The sequence below is a fragment of the Pan paniscus genome, chromosome 8 (genome assembly GCF_029289425.2).
Source record: "Pan paniscus chromosome 8, NHGRI_mPanPan1-v2.0_pri, whole genome shotgun sequence".
Taxonomy (NCBI): domain Eukaryota; kingdom Metazoa; phylum Chordata; class Mammalia; order Primates; family Hominidae; genus Pan; species Pan paniscus.
The window spans coordinates 130994855-131014459 of NC_073257.2; the positions used below are offsets into that span (position 1 = coordinate 130994855).

At 47.4% G+C, this 19605-nt stretch overlaps 2 protein-coding genes across 10 annotated transcripts in view; one reads left to right on the plus strand and one right to left on the minus strand.

Annotated features, from left to right (window-relative positions):
- Positions 1–1895, plus strand: part of DENND10 (DENN domain containing 10) — a 30933-nt gene extending 29038 nt beyond the window's left edge. For all 5 annotated transcript variants that reach the window (XM_034931595.3, XM_034931596.2, XM_063607917.1 and 2 more), the window contains one exon: positions 383–1895. In XM_034931595.3, the coding sequence (XP_034787486.2) occupies positions 383–559 (177 nt within the window). In that variant the 3' untranslated portion in view covers positions 560–1895. The remainder of the gene's footprint in view (positions 1–382) is intronic.
- SFXN4 (sideroflexin 4) overlaps positions 1–19605 on the minus strand; it is a 37657-nt gene that overhangs the window by 8052 nt on the left and 10000 nt on the right. The window contains exons 11-14 of one of the 5 annotated variants that reach the window (XM_003825644.4): positions 18951–19066; positions 11685–11770; positions 10162–10279; positions 4820–5226 (exon numbers count right to left, since the gene is read on the minus strand). In XM_003825644.4, the coding sequence (XP_003825692.1) occupies positions 5149–5226; positions 10162–10279; positions 11685–11770; positions 18951–19066 (398 nt within the window). In that variant the 3' untranslated portion in view covers positions 4820–5148. Of the gene's footprint in view, positions 1–4819; positions 5227–6158; positions 6280–10161; positions 10280–11684; positions 11771–15655; positions 18088–18950; positions 19067–19605 lie in introns of those variants that run through there. The other 4 variants (XM_055093388.1, XM_034931600.3, XM_008950970.3 and 1 more) reach the window with 4 other exon arrangements.

Genomic DNA, 19605 nt, shown 5'->3' on the forward strand with positions numbered 1-19605 from the left:
CACTTGAGCCTGGGAGGTCGAGGCTGCAGTGAGCCATGATTGAACCACTGCACTGCAACCTGGGTAACAGAGCGAGACCCTGTCTCGAAAACAACAACAAAAAAAGGAGTTATCTTTTTTGTTGTTCATTTTTGAGACAGGGTTGCCCAGGCTGGAGTGCAGTGGTGCAATCATGGCTCACTGCATTCTCTAACTCCTGGCTCAAGACATTCTCCTGCCACGGTCTCCCAAAGTGCTGGGATTACAGGCATGAGCCACCATGCCGAGCTCATTTTTCATAGTTTATAAACAGTCTGAAAAAAATAGCAGGAAGAATTCTAGAGACTAAATATTCAAATTTCAGATACTAACATGTTGCATATGTTTTCCTGTTCTATTAAAGGATATTGCTCTAAAAACAAGAGAAATCTTTACCAACCTAGCACCGTTTTCAGAAGTTTCGGCTGATGGAGAAAAGAGAGTCCTTAATTTGGAGGCGCTAAAGCAAAAACGATTTCCACCAGCAACAGAAAACTTCCTTTATCATCTAGCAGCAGCCGAACAAATGCTGAAAATCTGACTGTGTGACAGAACGTACCACTGATGACTGATAGAAAGCCCTCTTTCACTCTGATTACCCACTCACTACATGAAGTCCTGAAAATAACAGAGAAACTGTTATATCTTTTTAATGATTTGCAAGTATTGAGATTTGACCTGAAAAACAATGAAACACATGAACACACTTCCGATTTTCTCCTCGCTGATTAGCTTCCTGCCTGCTGTCAGTGCTGGACGAAGTGCTATAACTACTTTATGTAACATTACAGAACAGCTAGAGGTCCTGGGGTAAGAGAAAAAAAGCACATCACGACAAATGTGAAAGCCTTCATTATTACACGTTCCAGTTTGTCTCGCTGTGTAGGCATAAGCTAATGGTTTATTTTCAGAAAGCTGCCTGAAACATTGCTTTGTATTCTTCTAGGAAGAACTTTAATTCCTCCTGAGAACTCTACTTTCTGAGCCAAACTGCTAATTTTCTGCGGAACTGTCTAGAAGATCATTCAAGAGACCCTGCAGTTGCACTTTCTCGTAAAAGTTTAAAAAAAAAAAAAAAAAAAAAAAAAGGTTTTTCCCAGCCTTTGAACATTTTGCCTATGAGAGTTTTGCATATATTTTATACTTGAGTAGACAACTTTAATAATCCATATTTATACTATCGCAGAAGTAAGCATTTGGCAAACGTTCAGCCATTAGCACTCATTTAACCCTGTTAGCAATATTCTTTTGAAAAAAGTGCCAGTCCTTATGTGATAAACTAAGAAGCCCATCGAATATAAAAGTGTGTAGGACTGAAACAGTGACCTTATATTATTGCTAAGGGAATATGAGATTAACTTCCTACAGGGGCAAAACCAGAGAAAGGCTTCCAGCAACTTCGATGAAAGTAGTTTGGCCACATGTCAAGCCAATTGTTTGTATTATTTATGTACCTTTTTCATAACTGGAATTGCCAAATAAGCATGGAGGTCTAAATGATGTATTTGTTAGTGCATTCATTCATATTGATTGTAAAGGATTATTTTTCACTCAGTACTGATGTCCTTGGAAATCTTACCTGGAAACATGTTTGCAAAAAACATTATTGGATCTTTCATCTTTTTCTTGGTATTACATATTTGTTAAATAAAAATTAAACACCCTCCCTTTTTTTTGAGTGAGGGCAGGGAGGACCTGAAATAAGACAATGTTTACTAAGGCAAATAATTGAAAATTAAATCTGCACTTTATGGAAATCAGAAATATTAACATCTTTTTTCTCATTTTTTTTGTATTACTATATTAGCTAATGATCAAAGTTGTTAAAATTATAAATTTATGATGCAGAAATAAAATTGAAATATTTTGATATTCAACTACTTTTAGGTGGGTGACAAATTGTCCCCTCTTTCTCTAATACTGCTCATTCCAAAGAAAATGGGGAAAAAATACCTTTTTTCAACAACTGTGAGGGCGCTAGGGAATTATTAAAAGACCTGTCTGAAAGTTCAAGATGGCCAAGGGCGCAGTGGCTCATAACTGTAATCCCAGCACTTTGGGAGGCCGAGGTGGGCGGATCACCTGAGATCAGGAGTTTGAGACTAGCCTGGCCAACGTGGTGAAACCCCATCTCTACTAAAAGTACAAAAATTAGCTGGGTGTGGTGGCACATGCCTGTAATCCCAGCTACTTGCTATTTGGGAGGCTGAGGCAGGAGAATTGCTCGAACCAGGGAGGCGGAGGTTGCAGTGAGCCGAGACTGCACCATTGCACTCCAGCCTGGACAAAAGAGCGAGACTTGGTTTCAAAAAAAAAAAAAAAGTTCAAGCCGTCCCCCACACACCCTTTCCTCCCGCCCTAGCCCTCCTCCACTCGCCTTCCTGGAGCTGCCTCTGTAACTTCAGTCTCCTGTCCTTGGAAGATGCCTTCACATTTCTGTCATCTGTTAGCGGTTAAACCTCCACCTGCAGCTGTTGCCCATCTTGTTCTCTAACTTTAATTTTGGTTAGTGTCAGCCTATGGTCAAACTGAGCCATTTACTGATTTTGTCCTTTTAGGCTGTTATGAAACTTTCCTCACCAAATTTGGAAATGAACCATCATACTGGCCTTGGGGAAACAAAACCACAGATAAATTCTTTGGTAATGTGGGGTAGGGTGTGTTGGAAGCATTAGTCCAGTACTCAAATGTTGAGGTACCTACTCTGTGCCATGCCTGTGTTGTATTTTGAACTACCCTGATGGGCAGCAGCCCCCGCTCTCGCGGTGCTGCGCACAGTCCACTTGGGGAATAGGGTCAGCAAACAGGCTGCTGTAGTGTGGCTAGTGCTAGGTGTGATGTGTGAAACAGTGGTATCGGAGCACATAGATGGGGACCCAGTTCAGTGCTGTCAATCCTGGAAGGCCTCCCAGAGGGAGTGATCAATGTCAAAGTCAGGCCTGAAGCATAAGTAGACATCTACTCAGACCAGAGGAAACAGCTGTGTGAAGGCCCTGAGAAGAGATCACAGCCCATGTGAGGACCTGGAGGGTCTACAGGGAGGGGAGGGAGTGGCAGGATACGAGTATGGGAAAGGCTTGCTGTGGTGAGGAAGGTGGGCTTGATCTTGACGCACTGGGAAGCCATTTAAGGCTTTTCAGGCCGGGTGCGGTGCTCAGGCCTGTAATCCCAGCACTTAAAGAGGCCAAGGTGGGTGGATCATGGGGACAGGAGATGACAGCCTGGCCAACATGGTGAAACCCCATCTCTACTTAAAAAAAGCAAAACAAAAATTAGCTGGACGTGGTGGCTGGTACATGCCTGTAGTCCCAGCTACTCAGGAGGCTGAGGCACAAGAATCACTTGAACCCAGGAGGTGGAGGTTGCAGTGAGCCAAGATCGCGCCACTGCACTCTACACTCCAGCCTGGGTGACAGAGTGAGACTCCGTCTCAAAAGAAAAAAAAAACAGTTGTTCAGCAGGTATGGTTTAGAAGAGCAGGCTGGAACGTGGACCGGAGGGAGTAGGCAGGAGATGGGCCAGGCAGTGCCAGCAGGGGATGCTGTTGGACTGCGCTGGGTGGTAGCAGTGGGCATATGTGGGTTCCAGACTCCATGTACTGGGCCCCGTCTACTGTATAGGCTGGTAAGGTGGGGAGAGGGCGCCTCCAGTGATCCTGTCTGGTGCACCTGGGGAGGTGGTGGTGTCAATTCCTGAGACTGGGAGGGAGAGCTGATCTCAGGTTCGGATGGGTTGAGTTTGAGGTGTCTGGGACATCCAAATGGCAAAGTACAGCCAAGTAAGCAGCTCAGTGACCAGCCTGAGTGCCCAGCAGTGTGGCAGTGCCACATTCAGGTGGGTCACGGATGAGAGAAATCTTAGCAGAACAGGAGGTGGGGTGGAGACAGTGAGGGCGGACAACTCTTTTAAGGTGTCTGGCTACAGCCAGGCGTGGTGACAGGCGCCTGTAGTCCCAGCCACTCAGGAGGCTGAGGCAGGTGGGTCCTCATTGAGCCCAGGAGTTCAAGGCTGCAGTGAGCTGATTGTGCCAGTGCACTCCAACCTGGGTGACAGCAAGATCCTGTCTCTAATGAGGCAGGTGACAAGCAGTTTATTTCTTTTTGAGACACAGTCGTTCTATTGCCTAGGCTGGAGTGCAATGGCATGACGTCAGCTCACTGCAACCTCCGCCACCAGGGTTCAAGTGATTCTCCTGCCTCAGCCTCCTGAGTGGCTTGGACTACAGGTGCGCAACACCACGCCTGGCTGATTTTTATATGTTTAGTAGACACGGGGTTTTACCATGTTGGCCAGGCTGGTCTCGAACTCCTGACCTCAGGTGATCCACTGACCTCAGGCGATCCACTGACCTCAGGCGATCCACTGGCCTCAGCCTCCCAAATCGCTGGGATTACAGGTGTGAGCCACCGTGCCTGGCCGACAAGTAGTTTACATACTTCTGGGAAGGACCTGGCAGACAGAGGCTACAGAGCACAGCCCTGAGGAAGCAGAGAGAGGCCCAGAGCCTGGAGGACGCTGGCATTACACGGAGGAAGGATGGGTGTGGGTGCGGGTGTGGGGGGCTCCACTGCTGACCTGTTTCCTGGCGGAGGAGGCAGGGTCCTTTGCCAGAGAGGAGAAAGGAGGCACTGGGCGGAGGGCGGCAAAGGTTTTAAGTAGCTGTCTAGAATGGAGGACACTGAGTAAGGAAACAAGATTGCTTTTGGGGTCAGAGGGCGTAAACAGCGCCCCAGGGGTACGCGTTCCACTTGAGACGGCCTATCCATTTAACACCTGTGTCCTGGGCACGGTGGACTCTGTGTTCTTTCTTCAAATCCTCAACTTGAGACAGGTTTATTAGTTAATTAGTGATTTCACAGTATCCTTTCGCAGGCCGATCCCCACTCCAACCGTTCCCTCAGCAACCCCAGGGGTGTCAGACGGGGCACCCTCCCACTGTCTTCTCCAGCCAGCCTTAAAAACCCCAGAGACGCCAGCCTGGGAACGATCTCAGTATGGAATTTGAAGTCGCCTTGTTAGCACAGACACCTCTGGGGTCCCCAGAAGACCTGTGGCAAAGTTCTCTAAACCGAACCTGGAGAGGGGAAGGTTTTCAAGCAGGAACCACATAAATTCACCTAAAACTCACGCCTACACCCCTCTGTGATAAAAGATTTCTGTTTCTTCTGTTGGAGACTGAATTTTCTCTTCAAGACTACAGTACTGTATCTGAAAAATAGTTAAATTCATAATATTTCTATTAATAGTTTTTCTTGCCTTAGAAGCCAAGTTAAAAAAATCATTTTCTGAAAGCAACCATTTCACAGTCCATCTTTTTCAATAATGTCTAATCTATAGCAGAAAATGTAACCTTTTTTTTTTTTAATCACCCAAGCAGTAAAGAAACTTCTTAAACTTTTTTTTTTTTTTTTTTTTTGAGACAGAGTCTTGCTCTGTTGCGCAGGCTGGAGTGCGGTGGCACCATCTCAGGTCACTGCAACCTCCACCCTCCAAGTTCAAGTCATTCTCATGCCTCAGCCACCCGAGTAGCTGGGATTGGGATTACAGGCGCGCACCACCATCCTTGGCCCATTATTGTTATTTACTTATCTCTACATTTGTTTATAATTGAAAGTTTCCATTAAAAAGTTTTAAGATGGCTGGGCACAATGGCTCATGCCTATAATCCCAACACTTAGGGAGGCTGAGGCAGGTAGATCACTTGAGGCCAGGAGTTCAAGACTAGCCTGGCTAACATGGTACAAAAAATACAAAAATTAGCTGGGTGTGGTGGCACACACCTGTAATCCCAGCTACTCCAGTGGCTGAGGCACGAGAATCACTTGAACCTGGGAGGTGGAGGTTACAGTGAGCCGAGATCAGGAGGATTGCTTGAGGTGGGGAGTTTGCAATCAGCCTGGGCAATATAGTGGGACCCTATCTCTACAAAAAATAAAAAATTAGCCAGGTGTGGTAGTACGTTCCTGTAGTCCCAGCTACTTGGGGGGCTGAGGCCAGAGGATCACTTGAGCCTGGGAGTCAAGGCTGCAGTAAGCCATGATCATACCACTGCCCTCCAGCCTGGGCAACAGAGTGAGAAACCCTGTCTCAAACACACAAACAAACAAAAAACAAATGTAGAAGGAATGTAATGAACTCACATGTGCTCACTCAGGAATCACTATTAACAATTTGCAGATCTCATTTCATCAAGCACCTCCCACACCCAGCAGTACGATTTTTTTCCTTGAGTATTTTAAGGCAATTCTCATGTCATGTCACCTACAAGTTCCAAATGATAAAGACCTTATCATTATTGATATAGTACTTGATATAGTAATGACAGTAGTTACAAAACTACTATGCCATTGTCACACCTAACAAAATTAGTAATAACTCCTTATCTCATCTAAGCACCTCCATGCCCACCTTGAGCCAACAGGATATTTTGTTTCTTTTTTTTTTTTTTTTTATGAGATGGAGTCTCACTCTGTCACCCAGGCTGGAGTGCAGTGGCGCGACCTCGGCTCACCGCAAGCTCCGCCTCTGGGGTTCACGCCATTCTCCTGCCTCAACCTCCCGAGTAGCTGGGACTACAGGCACCCGCCACCACGCCCAGCTAATGTTTTGAATTTTTTTTTTTTTTTTTTTTTTTTGATATGGAGTCTCGCTCTGTCGGCCAGACTGGAGTGCAGTGGCGCGATCTCGGCTCACCGCAAGCTCTGCCTCCAGGGTTCACACCATTCTCCTGCCTCAGCCTCTCGAGTAGCTGGGATTACAGGCGCCTGCCACCACGCCTGGCTAATTTTTTTGTATTTTTAGTAGAGACGGGGTTTCACTGTGTTAGCCAGGATGGTCTCAATCTCCTGACCTCGTGATCCGCCCGCCTCGGCCTCCCAAAGTGCTGGGATTACAGGCATGAGCCACCACGCCCGGCCCCAACAGGATATTTCCAAAGTCCAGCAAGCAAGTCTTGGCATCTGAGGTCACGCGTGAGACTGACTCCCTTTCCTGCCTCCACTCTGGCCTCTGGGAGTTCTGCCCCTTCCAACCTTGCATGACTTACCTGCTGCCCTCCTCCTTGGCCTGGCTGTGCAGGCCCTGCCACCTGGCCCCCAGCATCCTGCCTGTTCCTTGCAGCCTCACGTGCCCATTCAGCCCTTCCCATCCTCCACTGGGGATGAACTCTTCTCTCTCCCTCCTGGGCTCAAGTGATCCTCTCACCACAGCCTTCTGAGTAGCTGGGACTGCAGGTGTGTGCCGCTTCACCCTACTAATTTTTTTTTTTTTTTGAGACAGGGTCTCACTCTGTGACCCCATTGTAGCCTTGACCTCCCATGCTCAGGTGATCTTCCTACCTCAGCTGCCTGAGTAGCTAGGACTACAGGCACATACCACCATGCCTGGCTAATTATTATTTTTTCTTTTTAAACAATTTTTTTCAGAAGAGAGATGAGGTTCAGGCTGGTTTCGAACCCTGAGCTCAAGTGATCCTCCCACCTCGGCCTCCCAAAGTGCTGAGATTACAGGCATGACCCACTGTGCCCAGCCAAATTTTTATTTTTAGCAGAGACGAGGTCTTGCTATGTTGTCCTGGCTGGTCTTGAACTCCGGGGCTCAAGTGATCCTCCCACTTGGGCTTCCCAGAGTGCTGGGATTACAGGCATGAGCCACAGCACCCGACCTAATTTTTAGAACATTTTATGTAGAGACGAGGTCTCACTACATTCCCCAGGCTGGTCTGGAACTCCTGGCCTCAAGCAATCTTCCCACGTTGGTCTCCCAAAGTGTTGGAATTACAGACATGAGCCACCGTGCCTGGCCTGAAATTTTATTCTGAGATGCTGCCTCGCTCCCCAACCCCTCGCCCATAGCATAGTAATAGGCATAACTATCTAAAATAATCTGAAACTTCTACGTTGTGCTGGCAAAGTTCATTGAATGAATGATCCTACAACCTAAACCTATAAAACGTGGGTTCTGAACAAGATCATTCCATAAATATAAATGCTTTTGAGGACATATATATTTATAGTGACAGAAATGAACATTTGAAATGTTTAGCCAAGAAACTGCTAATATCAGCCGGGCGTGGTGGCTCACGCCTGTAATCCCAGCACTTTGGGAGGCCAAGGCGGGCGGATCACGAGGTCAGGAGATCGAGACCATCCTGGCTAACATGGTGAAACCCCATTTCTACTAAAAAATACAAAAAATTAGCTGGGTGTGGTGGCGGGCGCCTGTAGTCCCAGCTACTCAGGAGGCTGAGGCAGGAGAATGGCATGAACCCGAGAGGTGGAGCTTGCAGTGAGCCGAGATTGCGCCACTGCACTCTAGCCTGGGTGACAGAACGAGACTCCGTCTCAAAAAAAAAAAAAAATTGCTAATATCTGCTAGCATCAGTAATGTCCTTGACATCTGCTAGCAATTTATGGCAGAGCTTTGGAAATTAAAAAAATTGGCTTTCTGACTTAAAAAAAAAAAATGTCCTTGCTACCTACTAAGCAACAACCCTTTGCAGAGATGCCATTATCTTCAGCTCTCTTTAACAGATAAGAAAACTAAGCAAGTTGACCAAGGTCATGGAGAAGCTGGAATCTGAGTCCAAGCAGCCTGACTCATCATAAATTATATTATAAATTATCTATAGAACTGGGCTGTCCAATAGCCACTAAGCACACAAGAGTACCTAATTTAAAATTTAACTTAATTTACAATTCCGTTCCCTAGTCACACCAGCCTCTCCTGAAGTGCTCAGTAGCACACGTAGCTCATGGCTACCATATTGGACAGCACCAATCTATTATAGAACATTTCTATCACTGCAGAAAGTTCCACTGGAGAGGGGGTAGTTATAGAACATTTTGGAGTATTTAAAATTTCTCTAAGTAATTTTAAAAGATTTCTTTTTATGCCCCAGAAAAAAAGGCTTATGAAATGTTGTTAAGAAAAACAGAACCCAAAACTGCACCAAGAGATTTGAGGGATAGAATTAAATATAAATATCATTACAATTAACCCTTGAATAATACAGGTTTGAACAACGCAGGTCCACTTATATACTGTTTCCCCCTCAGTCACCCCTGAGACAGCAAGACCAACCCCTCTTCCTCCTCCGCAGCCTACTCAGTATGAAGATGACGAGGATGAAGACCTTGATCCTCACTGAAACTGATGACTCACCTTTGCTTAATAAACAGTAAATATATTTTTTCCTCCTTATGTTTTTTTTTTTTTTTTTTTTTTTTTGAGACAGAGTCTCACTCTGTCACCCAGGCTGGAGTACAATGTCATGATCTTGGCTCATTGTAACCTCTACCTCCCCAGGTTCAAGAGATTCTCCTGCCTCAGCCTCCCGAGTAGCTGAGATTACAGGCACCAACAACCCTGGCTAATTTTTGTATTTTTAGTAGAGCTGGAGTTTTACCACGTTGGCCAAGCTGCTCTTGAACTCCTGATCTCAAGTTATCTGCCCGCCTCAGCGTCCCAAAGTGCTGAGATTACAGGCATGAGCCACCACGCCTGGCCTGATTTTCTTAATAACGTTCTATTTTCTCTAGTTTATTGTAGGAATGCAGTATACAACACATATAAAATATAAAATATGTGTTACTTGACTTTTTATGTTATTGGTAAGCCTTCCGGTCAACAGTAAGCTATTAATGGTTAAGTTTTCAGGGAGTCAAAGGTTATACTTGGATTTTTGACTACTAACCCCCAGGTTGTTCAAAAGCCAATTGTATTTTGTTTTATTATTTTATTTTTTTGAAATAGGGTCTCACTCTCAGCCAGGCTGGAGTGCAGTGGTGCAATCATGGCTCACTGCAGCCTCAACCTCCTGGGCCCAGGTGATCCTCCCACCTCAGTCTCCTGCGCAGCTGGGACAACAGGTGTGCATCATCACACCCGGCTAATTTGTGTATTATTTTTTGTAGAGATGGGGTCTCACTATGTTGCCTAGGCAGGTCTTGAACTCCTGGGCTCAAGCAATCTTCCCACCTTGGCCTCCCAAAGTGCTGGGATTACAGGTGTGAGCCACTGCACCTGGTCTTATTTTATATTTTTATAAACTTTGCAGAGTTTTAAGAAGAATAACTTATTTATTTTATTCTTCTAACTGCAACATAAAAAACTTTGAGAGAAAAGAGGAATGGGGGCACTTACCTGTCCAATCTGTGGAAATATACTAAAAGAAAATGGCACCATCAGTCCCATTGCCAGGACAGTACAAGACAGTTTCAAAATCCACAATGACCCTGGGTTTTTCCTGAAATACTGGGTCCTGTAAGAGACAAGGCGTGGCTCACAAGTGATGTTAAACTATCAGGGCTTATTTTCTGAACAGCTGAATCAGGGCGTGTGTGTGTGTGTGTGTGTGTGTGTGTGTACCTGAACAGCTGGATCAGGGCCTGTTCTTTTTTCTTTTTGTTGTACCTGAACAGCTAGATCAAGGCCTGTTTTTTTGTTGTTTTTGTTTGTTTGTTTTGTGTTTTTTTCTTTTGAGAGAATCTTCCTCTGTTGCCCAGGCTGGAGTGTAATGGTGCCATCTTGGTTCACTGCAATCTCCGCCTCCTGGGTTCAAGTGATTCTCCTGCCTCAGCCTCCCGAGTAGCTGGGATTATAGGCGCCCGCCACCACGCCTTGCTAATTTTTGTATTTTCAGTAGAGACGGGGTTCACCATGTTGGCCAGGATGGTCTAGAACTCCTGACCTCAGGTGATCTGCCCACCTTGGCCTCCCAAAGTGCTGGGATTACAGGCGTGAGCCACCGCACCATCCCATCCCTCCTTCTTGGAAATGTGCTCCATGTGTGGTCCTAGCAGGCGATTCCCAGCCTCGCCACACTGGAGGGGGGGATGTGCACCCCAGGCATGCGACCTAACTCAGGCCCACAGAATCCTTCCCCAGGAGTCTGCCCTGAGGGGAAGACATTCCTGCCTCCCCTGGGGTTTGCTGTGTTCCACCTCTGATCAGGAGGCTGTGAGACTATGAGCTGGGAGTTACTAGTAAGTGGGTCCCGCATCAATATGAAGAAGCCAATCTGGCAGGAGAGAAGGAATCGACACCCACAAGAGTGACAGGGAGGCGCGCCCAGCAGGGGAGCTTCTGTTCAAGCTGCCATGGACTGCAATCCTTGCCCGTTCTGGCCCTAAAGCCCCAACGTCTCCCCTCGTGTCTGAGCTCCTGCAGGTTAGGTTTCTCATACTGGTGGCCACAGGAACCCTGATGGATGCCCAGGTCCTCCGCCTCGTAGGCCATTTCTGGCTTCTTAAAAGGGATGAATCTGAATCCGGAGTCGCTGAAGCTCATTTAAAACATACTTGGAATGGGGGTTTAGAGAGGAGGGCTTGAGCAATATTCACAGCACATGAGAGCCAGGGGAACCTGCAAATCATCCAAGCCCCTCATTCTAGAGGTGAGGAAATGGCCGTGGAAGGTCCTTGGACACGCCAAGGACACGGGGTAACTGGAGGCAGAGCCTGGGCTGGATTCCCCATTCGGTGGAATCCGTACACCCGGATTTCCACGCCTGCCACAATCAATCCGCCTGTCTTAGCTGTGATGTGTGTTTATGGGAAGGTTACTGAGCCAACCTCTCCCCACCCTCCACCAGGGTCAGTATCTGACAGGTTTTATAAGGATTTGACTTTCAAATCCCTACCTGGGGATATGACCGTGCCTCTTACCTTTTAAAAAAGTAGGTGAAGACTTCAGGAATCAGAGCTGAGGTCCCAAACAGCACTATTCTGGATGCTAGCGTTTCTCTAACAGCCTAGCAAAAATGAAAAGAAAACAGCTTAGGTTGGGCACGGTGGCTGACGCCTGTAATCCCTGCACTTTGGGAGGCCGAGGCGGGTAGATCGCTTGAGGTCAGTAGTTTGAGACCAGCCTGGCCAACATGGTGAAACCCTGTCTCTACCAAAAAATACAAAAATTAGCCCGGTGTGGTGTTATGCACCTGTAGTACCAGCTACTTAGGAGACTGAGAAATGAGAATCACTTGAACCTGAGAGGCGGATTTTGCAGTGAGCCAAGATCACGCCACTGCACTCCAGATTGGGTGACGGAGTGAAACTCTGTCTCAAAAAAGAAACTTAGTACAGGAGCAAGACGATTTCCAGGGATCCCACAACTCCTGCGAGAGACAGGCAACAGTAACCCTCCCTTCTCACTTAGAAAAAGAATGCCCGTGGAAAGAGGCGGAGGGGACGCCTTCCACGTAACTTTCCATGTACAGGTGTGTGGCGGTCGGCTGCACTTTGTGCCAGAAATAGCTGGCACCGTCTGCCAAACCACCCCAAATAAACTATCCACTAAGTACAAGCAAAGGTGGCTTCTAGACAGATCCTCACTGAGAACCAAATGGTTCCTCAGTGGAAATGCTGGATTTGCCACAGAGGTTTGCTCTGTATTTCCCATCCAAGCCAAGTCTCTGCCACTGGCCTCCTGTCCTGACCTGGCTCAGCAGTGACTCTCATACCTGCCATTGGGGAAGCCTCCAAATGCCCAGCTCTGAGGGCACGGGCACAGCATGGGACCCACACAAGGCTGCCTGTCCGTACCCACGTTTCACAGCGAATTAAAAGTGTTATATTATAAAATTGTGTTATGTACAGGTTATAACATTTTTGTAATCTTTTCTATAATGTACATTACTCTATACATTAAACATTTAAACATACAATTTACTGTATGGGTGAGTATGTACAAAACCATGTACCCTCAAGGGCACTTTAAGGGACTTGTAAGGGAAATTTTGACTATAAAACAGCTCATGTTAACTTTTTTACTACTTTCATTTATTTATTTATTTTTAGAGACAGGGTCTCACTCTGTCATCCAGGCTGGAGTACAGTGGCGTGATCATGGCTCACTGCAGTGTTGACCTCCCAGGCTCAAGCGATCCTCCTACCTTAGCCTCCCAAGTAGCCAGGATCACAGGTACACCCTACCAGGCCCGGCTAACTTTTCGATTTTTTGTAGAGATGTGATCTCACTATGTTGCCCAAGCTGGTCCCGACTTCCTGGCCTCACACAATCCTCCTACCCCAGCCTCCTGAGTAGCTAACATGTTAACTTTAGAACCCACCCCTGGGTAAGACACACACACCACAAACAGCACATCGTGTACCCAAGAGGAGCAGGCACACCTGCGCCCGTCCTTCCCTGAACTCTGTTCCTTCCACTTCCAGCTTCCCATGATTGGCTTTGACCTACCTTCCCAGGCTCCTCCTACCGCCCGGCCCCTGCTCTCTGCTCGCACCTCTGCCCTGCTGTGGGTGACAGTCACGCTTGCATGGTTCCCTCTGCAGGGAATGCCTTTCCCCCCCACAAAAGAGAGGAAGCCGAGGAGGGCTGTTTTTAAAATCAGGTCTTAAGGGCCGGGCACGGTGGCTCATGCTTATAATCCCAACACTTTGGGAGGCCAAGGTGGGCAGATCACCTGAGGTCAGGAGTTCAAGACCAGCCTGGCCAACATGGTGAAACCCTGTCTCTACTAAAAATACAAAAATTAGCCGGGCGTGGTGGTGGGTGCCTGTAATCCCAGCTACTCGGGAGACTGAGGCAGGAGAATCACTTGAACCTGGGAGGCAGAGGTTGCAGTGAGCCAAGATTGCAACCATTGCACTCCAGCCTAGGCAACAGAGCGAGACTCAGTCTCTAAAATAAAAGAAATAAAATAAAATAAAAGTCTCAGGGATATAAAGTAAAATTGCTTGACTTCCGGAAGGGAAAAATGGCTGTTAGTGTGCTGTGTGTCCGCATCAGTGGGGCGAGGCCCGCCTCTCTCCCTTAGTCCCATGTGTGGGGAGGACACTCCAAGTGAGACGCCGTCATTAGGAGGCGCTGTGTGCAAAGCAGTGGCTTACGGGGCCAGTCGGGGGAAACAACAGCCACGCGTCACCTGAAATTGGACCAACCGTGCCCTGTTACCATCAGATATTGCCGGTTACGCAGTTTCTGAAATTTTAGCCGAAGAAAATAACCTTCCAGGGACAGGGAAGTGAGAGAAGAATGCTTATGCACAGTTGCAGACACTTTATTCTTCAGAGAAAAAAAGACCTTTTTTTTTAAAAGTAGACCAGTAAAGCTTTTCTTTGACCCTAACATGCCCCTCATGCCAAAAACGAAGTTTCTTCTGGTGAGATGGACTCCAGACAGCCAGTCAGGCCTGAGGCTACCTTCCCGCTGGAGGCTGGGGCTGCTGGGGAGACTGGGCTCTCACTGGTCAGGGTGTGGGTCTCCAGAGCCTAGCACCAAGCCTGGCAGGCAGGAGGTGCTGGGAACAACTTGCTGATTGGATATTTGCTCTAAGCTGGGTGCAGTGCCTCACACCTCCCAGCGCTCTGGGAGGCCAAGGCAGGAGGATCACTTGATGCCAGGAGTTTGAGACCAGCCTGGGCAACATAGCAAGACCCCATCTCTACAAACTTTTTTTTTAACATTAGCCATGTATGGCGGTGCACACTACTCAGAAGGCTGAGGCAGGAGGGTCGCTTGAGCCCAGGAAGTTGAGGCTGCAGTGAGCCATGTTCGTACCATTGCCCTCCAGCTTTGGCAACAGAGGGAGACTCTGTCTCTATAAATAAATGAATAAATAAATAAACGAACTTAAAAAAATGTGCTCTCACTCTCCTCTCCAGCTTTATGAATAGGTCAGAGCAATACTAACACCTTAAGTTCACATGGAGTTGTGGAGAAATACAAACACACATATGCATAAAGATGTGCAAGTGAATGTCGGAGCAGCCTGATTCATAATAACCCAAGGCTGGACACAACCCAAACGTCCACCGCCTGCAGAAAAGATAAGCAAAATGCGGCACATCCAGGAACGGAATACTACTCAGCAATGAAAAGTAACAAATGACCAACATGTGGTACAAGACGGATGAATCTCAAACATGAAAGAAGCAAGACACAAAAAACTACAGTGTGATTCACTTATGTATAATTTCTGGAAAAGGCAAAAACTAAGAAGACAGAAAAGCAAGTCAGTGGCCAGGCATGGGGGCTCACGCCTGTAATCCCAGCACTTTGGGAGGCCAAGGCGGGTGGGTCATGAGGTCAGGAGATCGAGACCATCCTGGCTAACACGGTGAAACCCCGTCTCTACTAAAAATACAAAAAATTAGTTGGGCGCAGTGGCGCGCACCTATAGTCCCAGCTACTTGGGAGGCTGAGGCAGGAGAATCGCTTGAACCTGGGAGGCAGAGGTTGCAGTGAGCCAAGATCGCACCATTGCACTCCAGCCTGGGCGACAGAGTGAGACTCCGACTCAAAACAAACAAACAAAAAAAGAAGCAGATCAGTGCTTCCCTAGGGCTGGGGGTGGGGGTGGGGGTGGGCATTTGGGACATTTTTAGGATGATGAAAATGTTCTACAACTGGACTGTGGTGATGGTCACACAACTGTTTCATTTATTTATTATTATTATTTTTTGAGACAGAGTCTTTCTCTGTCACCCAGGCTGGAGTGCAGTGGCGCAATCTCAGCTCACTGCAACCTCTGCCTCCTGGGTTCAAGTGATTCTCCTGCCTCAACCTCCTGAGTAGCTGGGACTACAGGCATGCGCCACCATGCCCGGCTAATTTTTGTATTTTTAGTAGAGACAGGGTTTCACCATGTTGGCCAGGCTGGTCTCAAACTCCTGACCTCAGGTGATCTACCTGCCTCGGCCCCCCAGAGTGCTGGGATTACAGGTGTGAGCCACCGCGCCTGGCCTATTTTTTATTTTTTGAGACAAGGGTCTCTTTCTGTCACCTAGGCTGGAGTACAGTGGTGTGATAACAGCTTGCTGCAGCCTCAACCTCCTAGGCTCAGTTGATCCTCTCACCTCAGCCTCCTAAGCAGCTGGGACTACAGATGCACCCCGCCATGCCTAGCTAATTTTTTAAAAATCTTTTTGTAGAGATAGGGTTTCGCTATGCTGCCCGGGCTGGTCTCGCACTCATGGACTCAAGCGATCTGCCTCCCAAAGTGTTGGGATTACAGGCATGAGTGAGCCACCATGCCTGGCTGCACAACTGTTTTAAACTGACTAAAATTCATCAAACTATCCTCTTACAAATGGGTAAATTTTACAGTATGTAAATTATACCTCAATAAAGCTGTTTGAAAAAATGTCTCTTTCGGGCGTTTTTTTTTTTTTTCCCCAGGGGAAAGCGCAAATGCAGTCCCAGGTGGTTTGTTTTTGTTTGTTTGTTATTTTTGAGATGGGGTCTCGTTCTGTCGCCCAGGCTGGAGTGCAATGGCATGACTTCGGCTCACTGCAACCTCCACCTCTCAGGTTCAAGCAATTCTCCTGCCTCAGCCTCCCGAGTAGCTGGGATTATAGGCACCCGCCACCATGCCCAGCTAATTTTTGCCTTTTTAGTAGACACGGGGTTTCACCATGTTGGCCAGGCTGGTCTCGAACTCCTGACCGATTGCAAGTGATCCAACTTACGGGTGGTTTGTTAGGCCCAGAACCTTCATTTCAAACTAGTGACCTATTTTCTTACTGGCAGTAATTTCTCTGTTACTTATAATTATTTTATCTCTGTCATAATTCATTTAGGTAAGGAGCTATGCTACTAGATGGTCTAGCGGAAATACCATTAGCATGTATCTGATAGTTTATAATTCAGCTTTGTCAGTCAGTGATAGGATTTAAAGTAATATGTTTGGTGAGCTGAATAATGACGTATTCACCGATGGAATGAACAACCATCTTTTCTGAGCTCCTCTGCCACCAACATGCCGGTCAGTAGAAGGACACACCCTGGCTGGCTAAGGGAGTCCTCTGGATCCCACACTGCCAGAAGCCCGGTTAGTCCCTTCACTTCATATCAGGGCTGTTCCACTCTGCTTGATATGTCATTTGCAAACAACTAAAGTCTTCAGCTAAAGTCATTTCACAGGGACCAAAAAAGATCTCACCTGCTAAAAACATATTATTTTAAAAGTCCACACCCAAAATGAAAAGACCATAGACTATACCAGGTTCTCACGGCTGAATGCACTCAGTAGTCACTGTGTTGAACTGAACAAAAGAATACTTTGGCCAGGCCCAGTGGCTCACCCCTGTAATCCCAGCACTTTGGGAGGCCAAGGTGGGCAGATCACTTGAGCTCAGGAGTTTGAGACACAACTGGGCAACATGGCGAAACCCCATGTCTATAAAAAGCACAAGCATGAGCCAGACATGGTGGTGCATATTTAGAATCCCAGCTACTTGGAAGGCTGAGGTGAGAGAATCACCTGAGCCTGGGAGGTTGAGGCTGTAGAGAGCCGTGATCACACCATTGCACTCCAGCGACAGAAGGAGACCCTGTCTCAAAAAAAAAAAAAAAAAAAGAAAAAAAAAGAAGAAGAAAAAGAAGAAACTAATAGTAAAAATTATTCAGAATTGAGGCCTTGAAAAGGAGTTTTGGATCAGAGAATTCAATGTTCTAAGTCCATTCTTGACAAAAGTAGTCCTCAGCAATGAAGACTATAAGGACATCTGCTGAATGGGAGAAGCAGGGGCTCTTTTAACCCCAGCAAGGGGTGTCCACTGACCTCTGTAAGTGCAGAGCAGGCTGGGAGGGGAGTGGCCCCCAATCAGCACACACTGGGAGGGCAGATATTGGATTTGAAGAATAGGATCTCACTCTCAGAGGTGCCCAGCACTTGTCAGATGCCTGTCTGTGGCAGTCAGCCTCACGGGTCACCATGGCAACAGTACCCAGTTATTTAATCCAGCACTCATCTAGCTGTTGCTGTAGGGGTACTCTGCAGACACGGGGCACGTCTGCAATCAGCTCACTTTAAGAAAAGCAGGTTACCACCAGGCGCGGTGGCTCACACCTGTAATCCCCGTACTTTGGGAGGCCGAGGCGGGCGGAACACCTGAGGTCAGGAGTTTGAGACCAGCCTGGCCAATATGGTGAAACCCCACCTCTACTAAAAATACAAAAATTGGCTGGGCGTGGTGGTACGCACCTGTAATCCCAGCTACTCAGGAGGCTGAGGGAGGAGAATCGCTTGAACCCGGGAAGCGGAGGTTGCAGTGAGCTGAGATCACGCCATTGCACTCCAGCCTGGGTGACAGGGCAAGACTCCGTCTCAAAAAAAAAAAAAAAGAAAAGAAGGTTACCCTCCACAATGTGGGTGGGCCTCATCCAATCAGTTAGAGGCCTTACAGGCAAAAACTGAGGTTTCCCAAAGAAGAAATTCTGCCTCAAGGCTGTAGCAGCAGCTCCTGTCTAAGTTTCCAGCCTCCAGACCTGCCCTGCAGATTCCCACAATTGTGTAAGCCAATTCCTTAGAACAAATCTCCTAATAGACAGGTACTGCCCAGGTGTGGTGGTGCACACCTGTAATCCCAGCACTTTGGGAGGATCACTTGAACTCAGGAGTGAATGGGAGGGACAATGGAGACAGAGGTGCATGCTTTTCTTTTGAGAGATTTCAAAAAGGAATTGGGGGCCAGGCATGGTGGCTCATGCCTGTAATCCCAGCACTTTGGGAGACCGAGGTGGGTGGATCACTTGAGGCCAGGAGTTCGAGACCAGCCTGGCCAACATGGTGAAACCCCGTCTCTATTAAAAATACAAAAATTAGCCAGGTGCAGTGGTGTGTGCCTGTGGTCCCAGCTACTTGAGAGGCTGAGGTGGGAGGATCGCTCGTGTTAGGGAGGCAGAGGTTGCAGTGAGCCAAGACTGCACCATTGCACTCCAGGCCAGTGCGACAGAGCAAGACCCTGTCTCAGAAAGAAAGATTATGTACATATATCCCATTGGTTCTGTTTCTCCAGAGAACCCAGACTAATGCAGGGGGCAAAATGAGAAATTTCTCTCTCAGCATGCTAAGGAAAGATGGGTAAAGAAAGGTTGAAGGCAGACATGAATTTGTCACCGGCTTTCAAACAGAAAAGTCTAGTCTTTGCCCAAAAGGCAAGCAGCTATAGCTTCATCCTGTCTCTTACCTTTGTCCCAGCAATTCTGGAATGGCCCAGGACATTGCCTTCCTTGTCCATGACCGCAATCCCCTTAATGGATTCAAGACTTCGGGACATGTAGACATTCATTCCACTGGCTTGCACTGTAGATGTAAAGAAGTAAAGAACACCCAAGATGGGGGTGAGTCTTGTTCCAGCAAAGGAACATCTCTTTGGGTGTCTGCCCCCTGCAAGCCTCTTTCTCTGACAGCTGGCCTTTCTTGACCCTCAGGTGGACACCTGCCATAGGCTGGGCCAACCAGGTGCTCTCCTGGGGCTGTGGAAGTAGGCTCAGAACTGCTGGCCACTCAGTCTTGGATCCTGACCACAGCCTGGGACCAGCTTCCAGCACCCCTGCTTCCTTACCGGATTCCAGGAGAAACCCTGGGATCTTGGAAACATAACCCTCCCTCGTCTTTGCTTAAGTTTTTTTTTTTCAGACAGAGTTTCACTCTTGTTGCCCAGGCTGGAGTGCAATGGTGTGATCTCAGCTCACTGCGACCTCCGCCTCCCGGGTTCAAGCAATTCTCCTGCCTCAGCCTCCAGAGTAGCTGGGATTACAGGCATGCCCCACCAGGCCCGACTAATTTTTGTATTTTTAGTAGAGACGGGGTTTCATCATGTTGGTCAGGCTGGTCTCAAA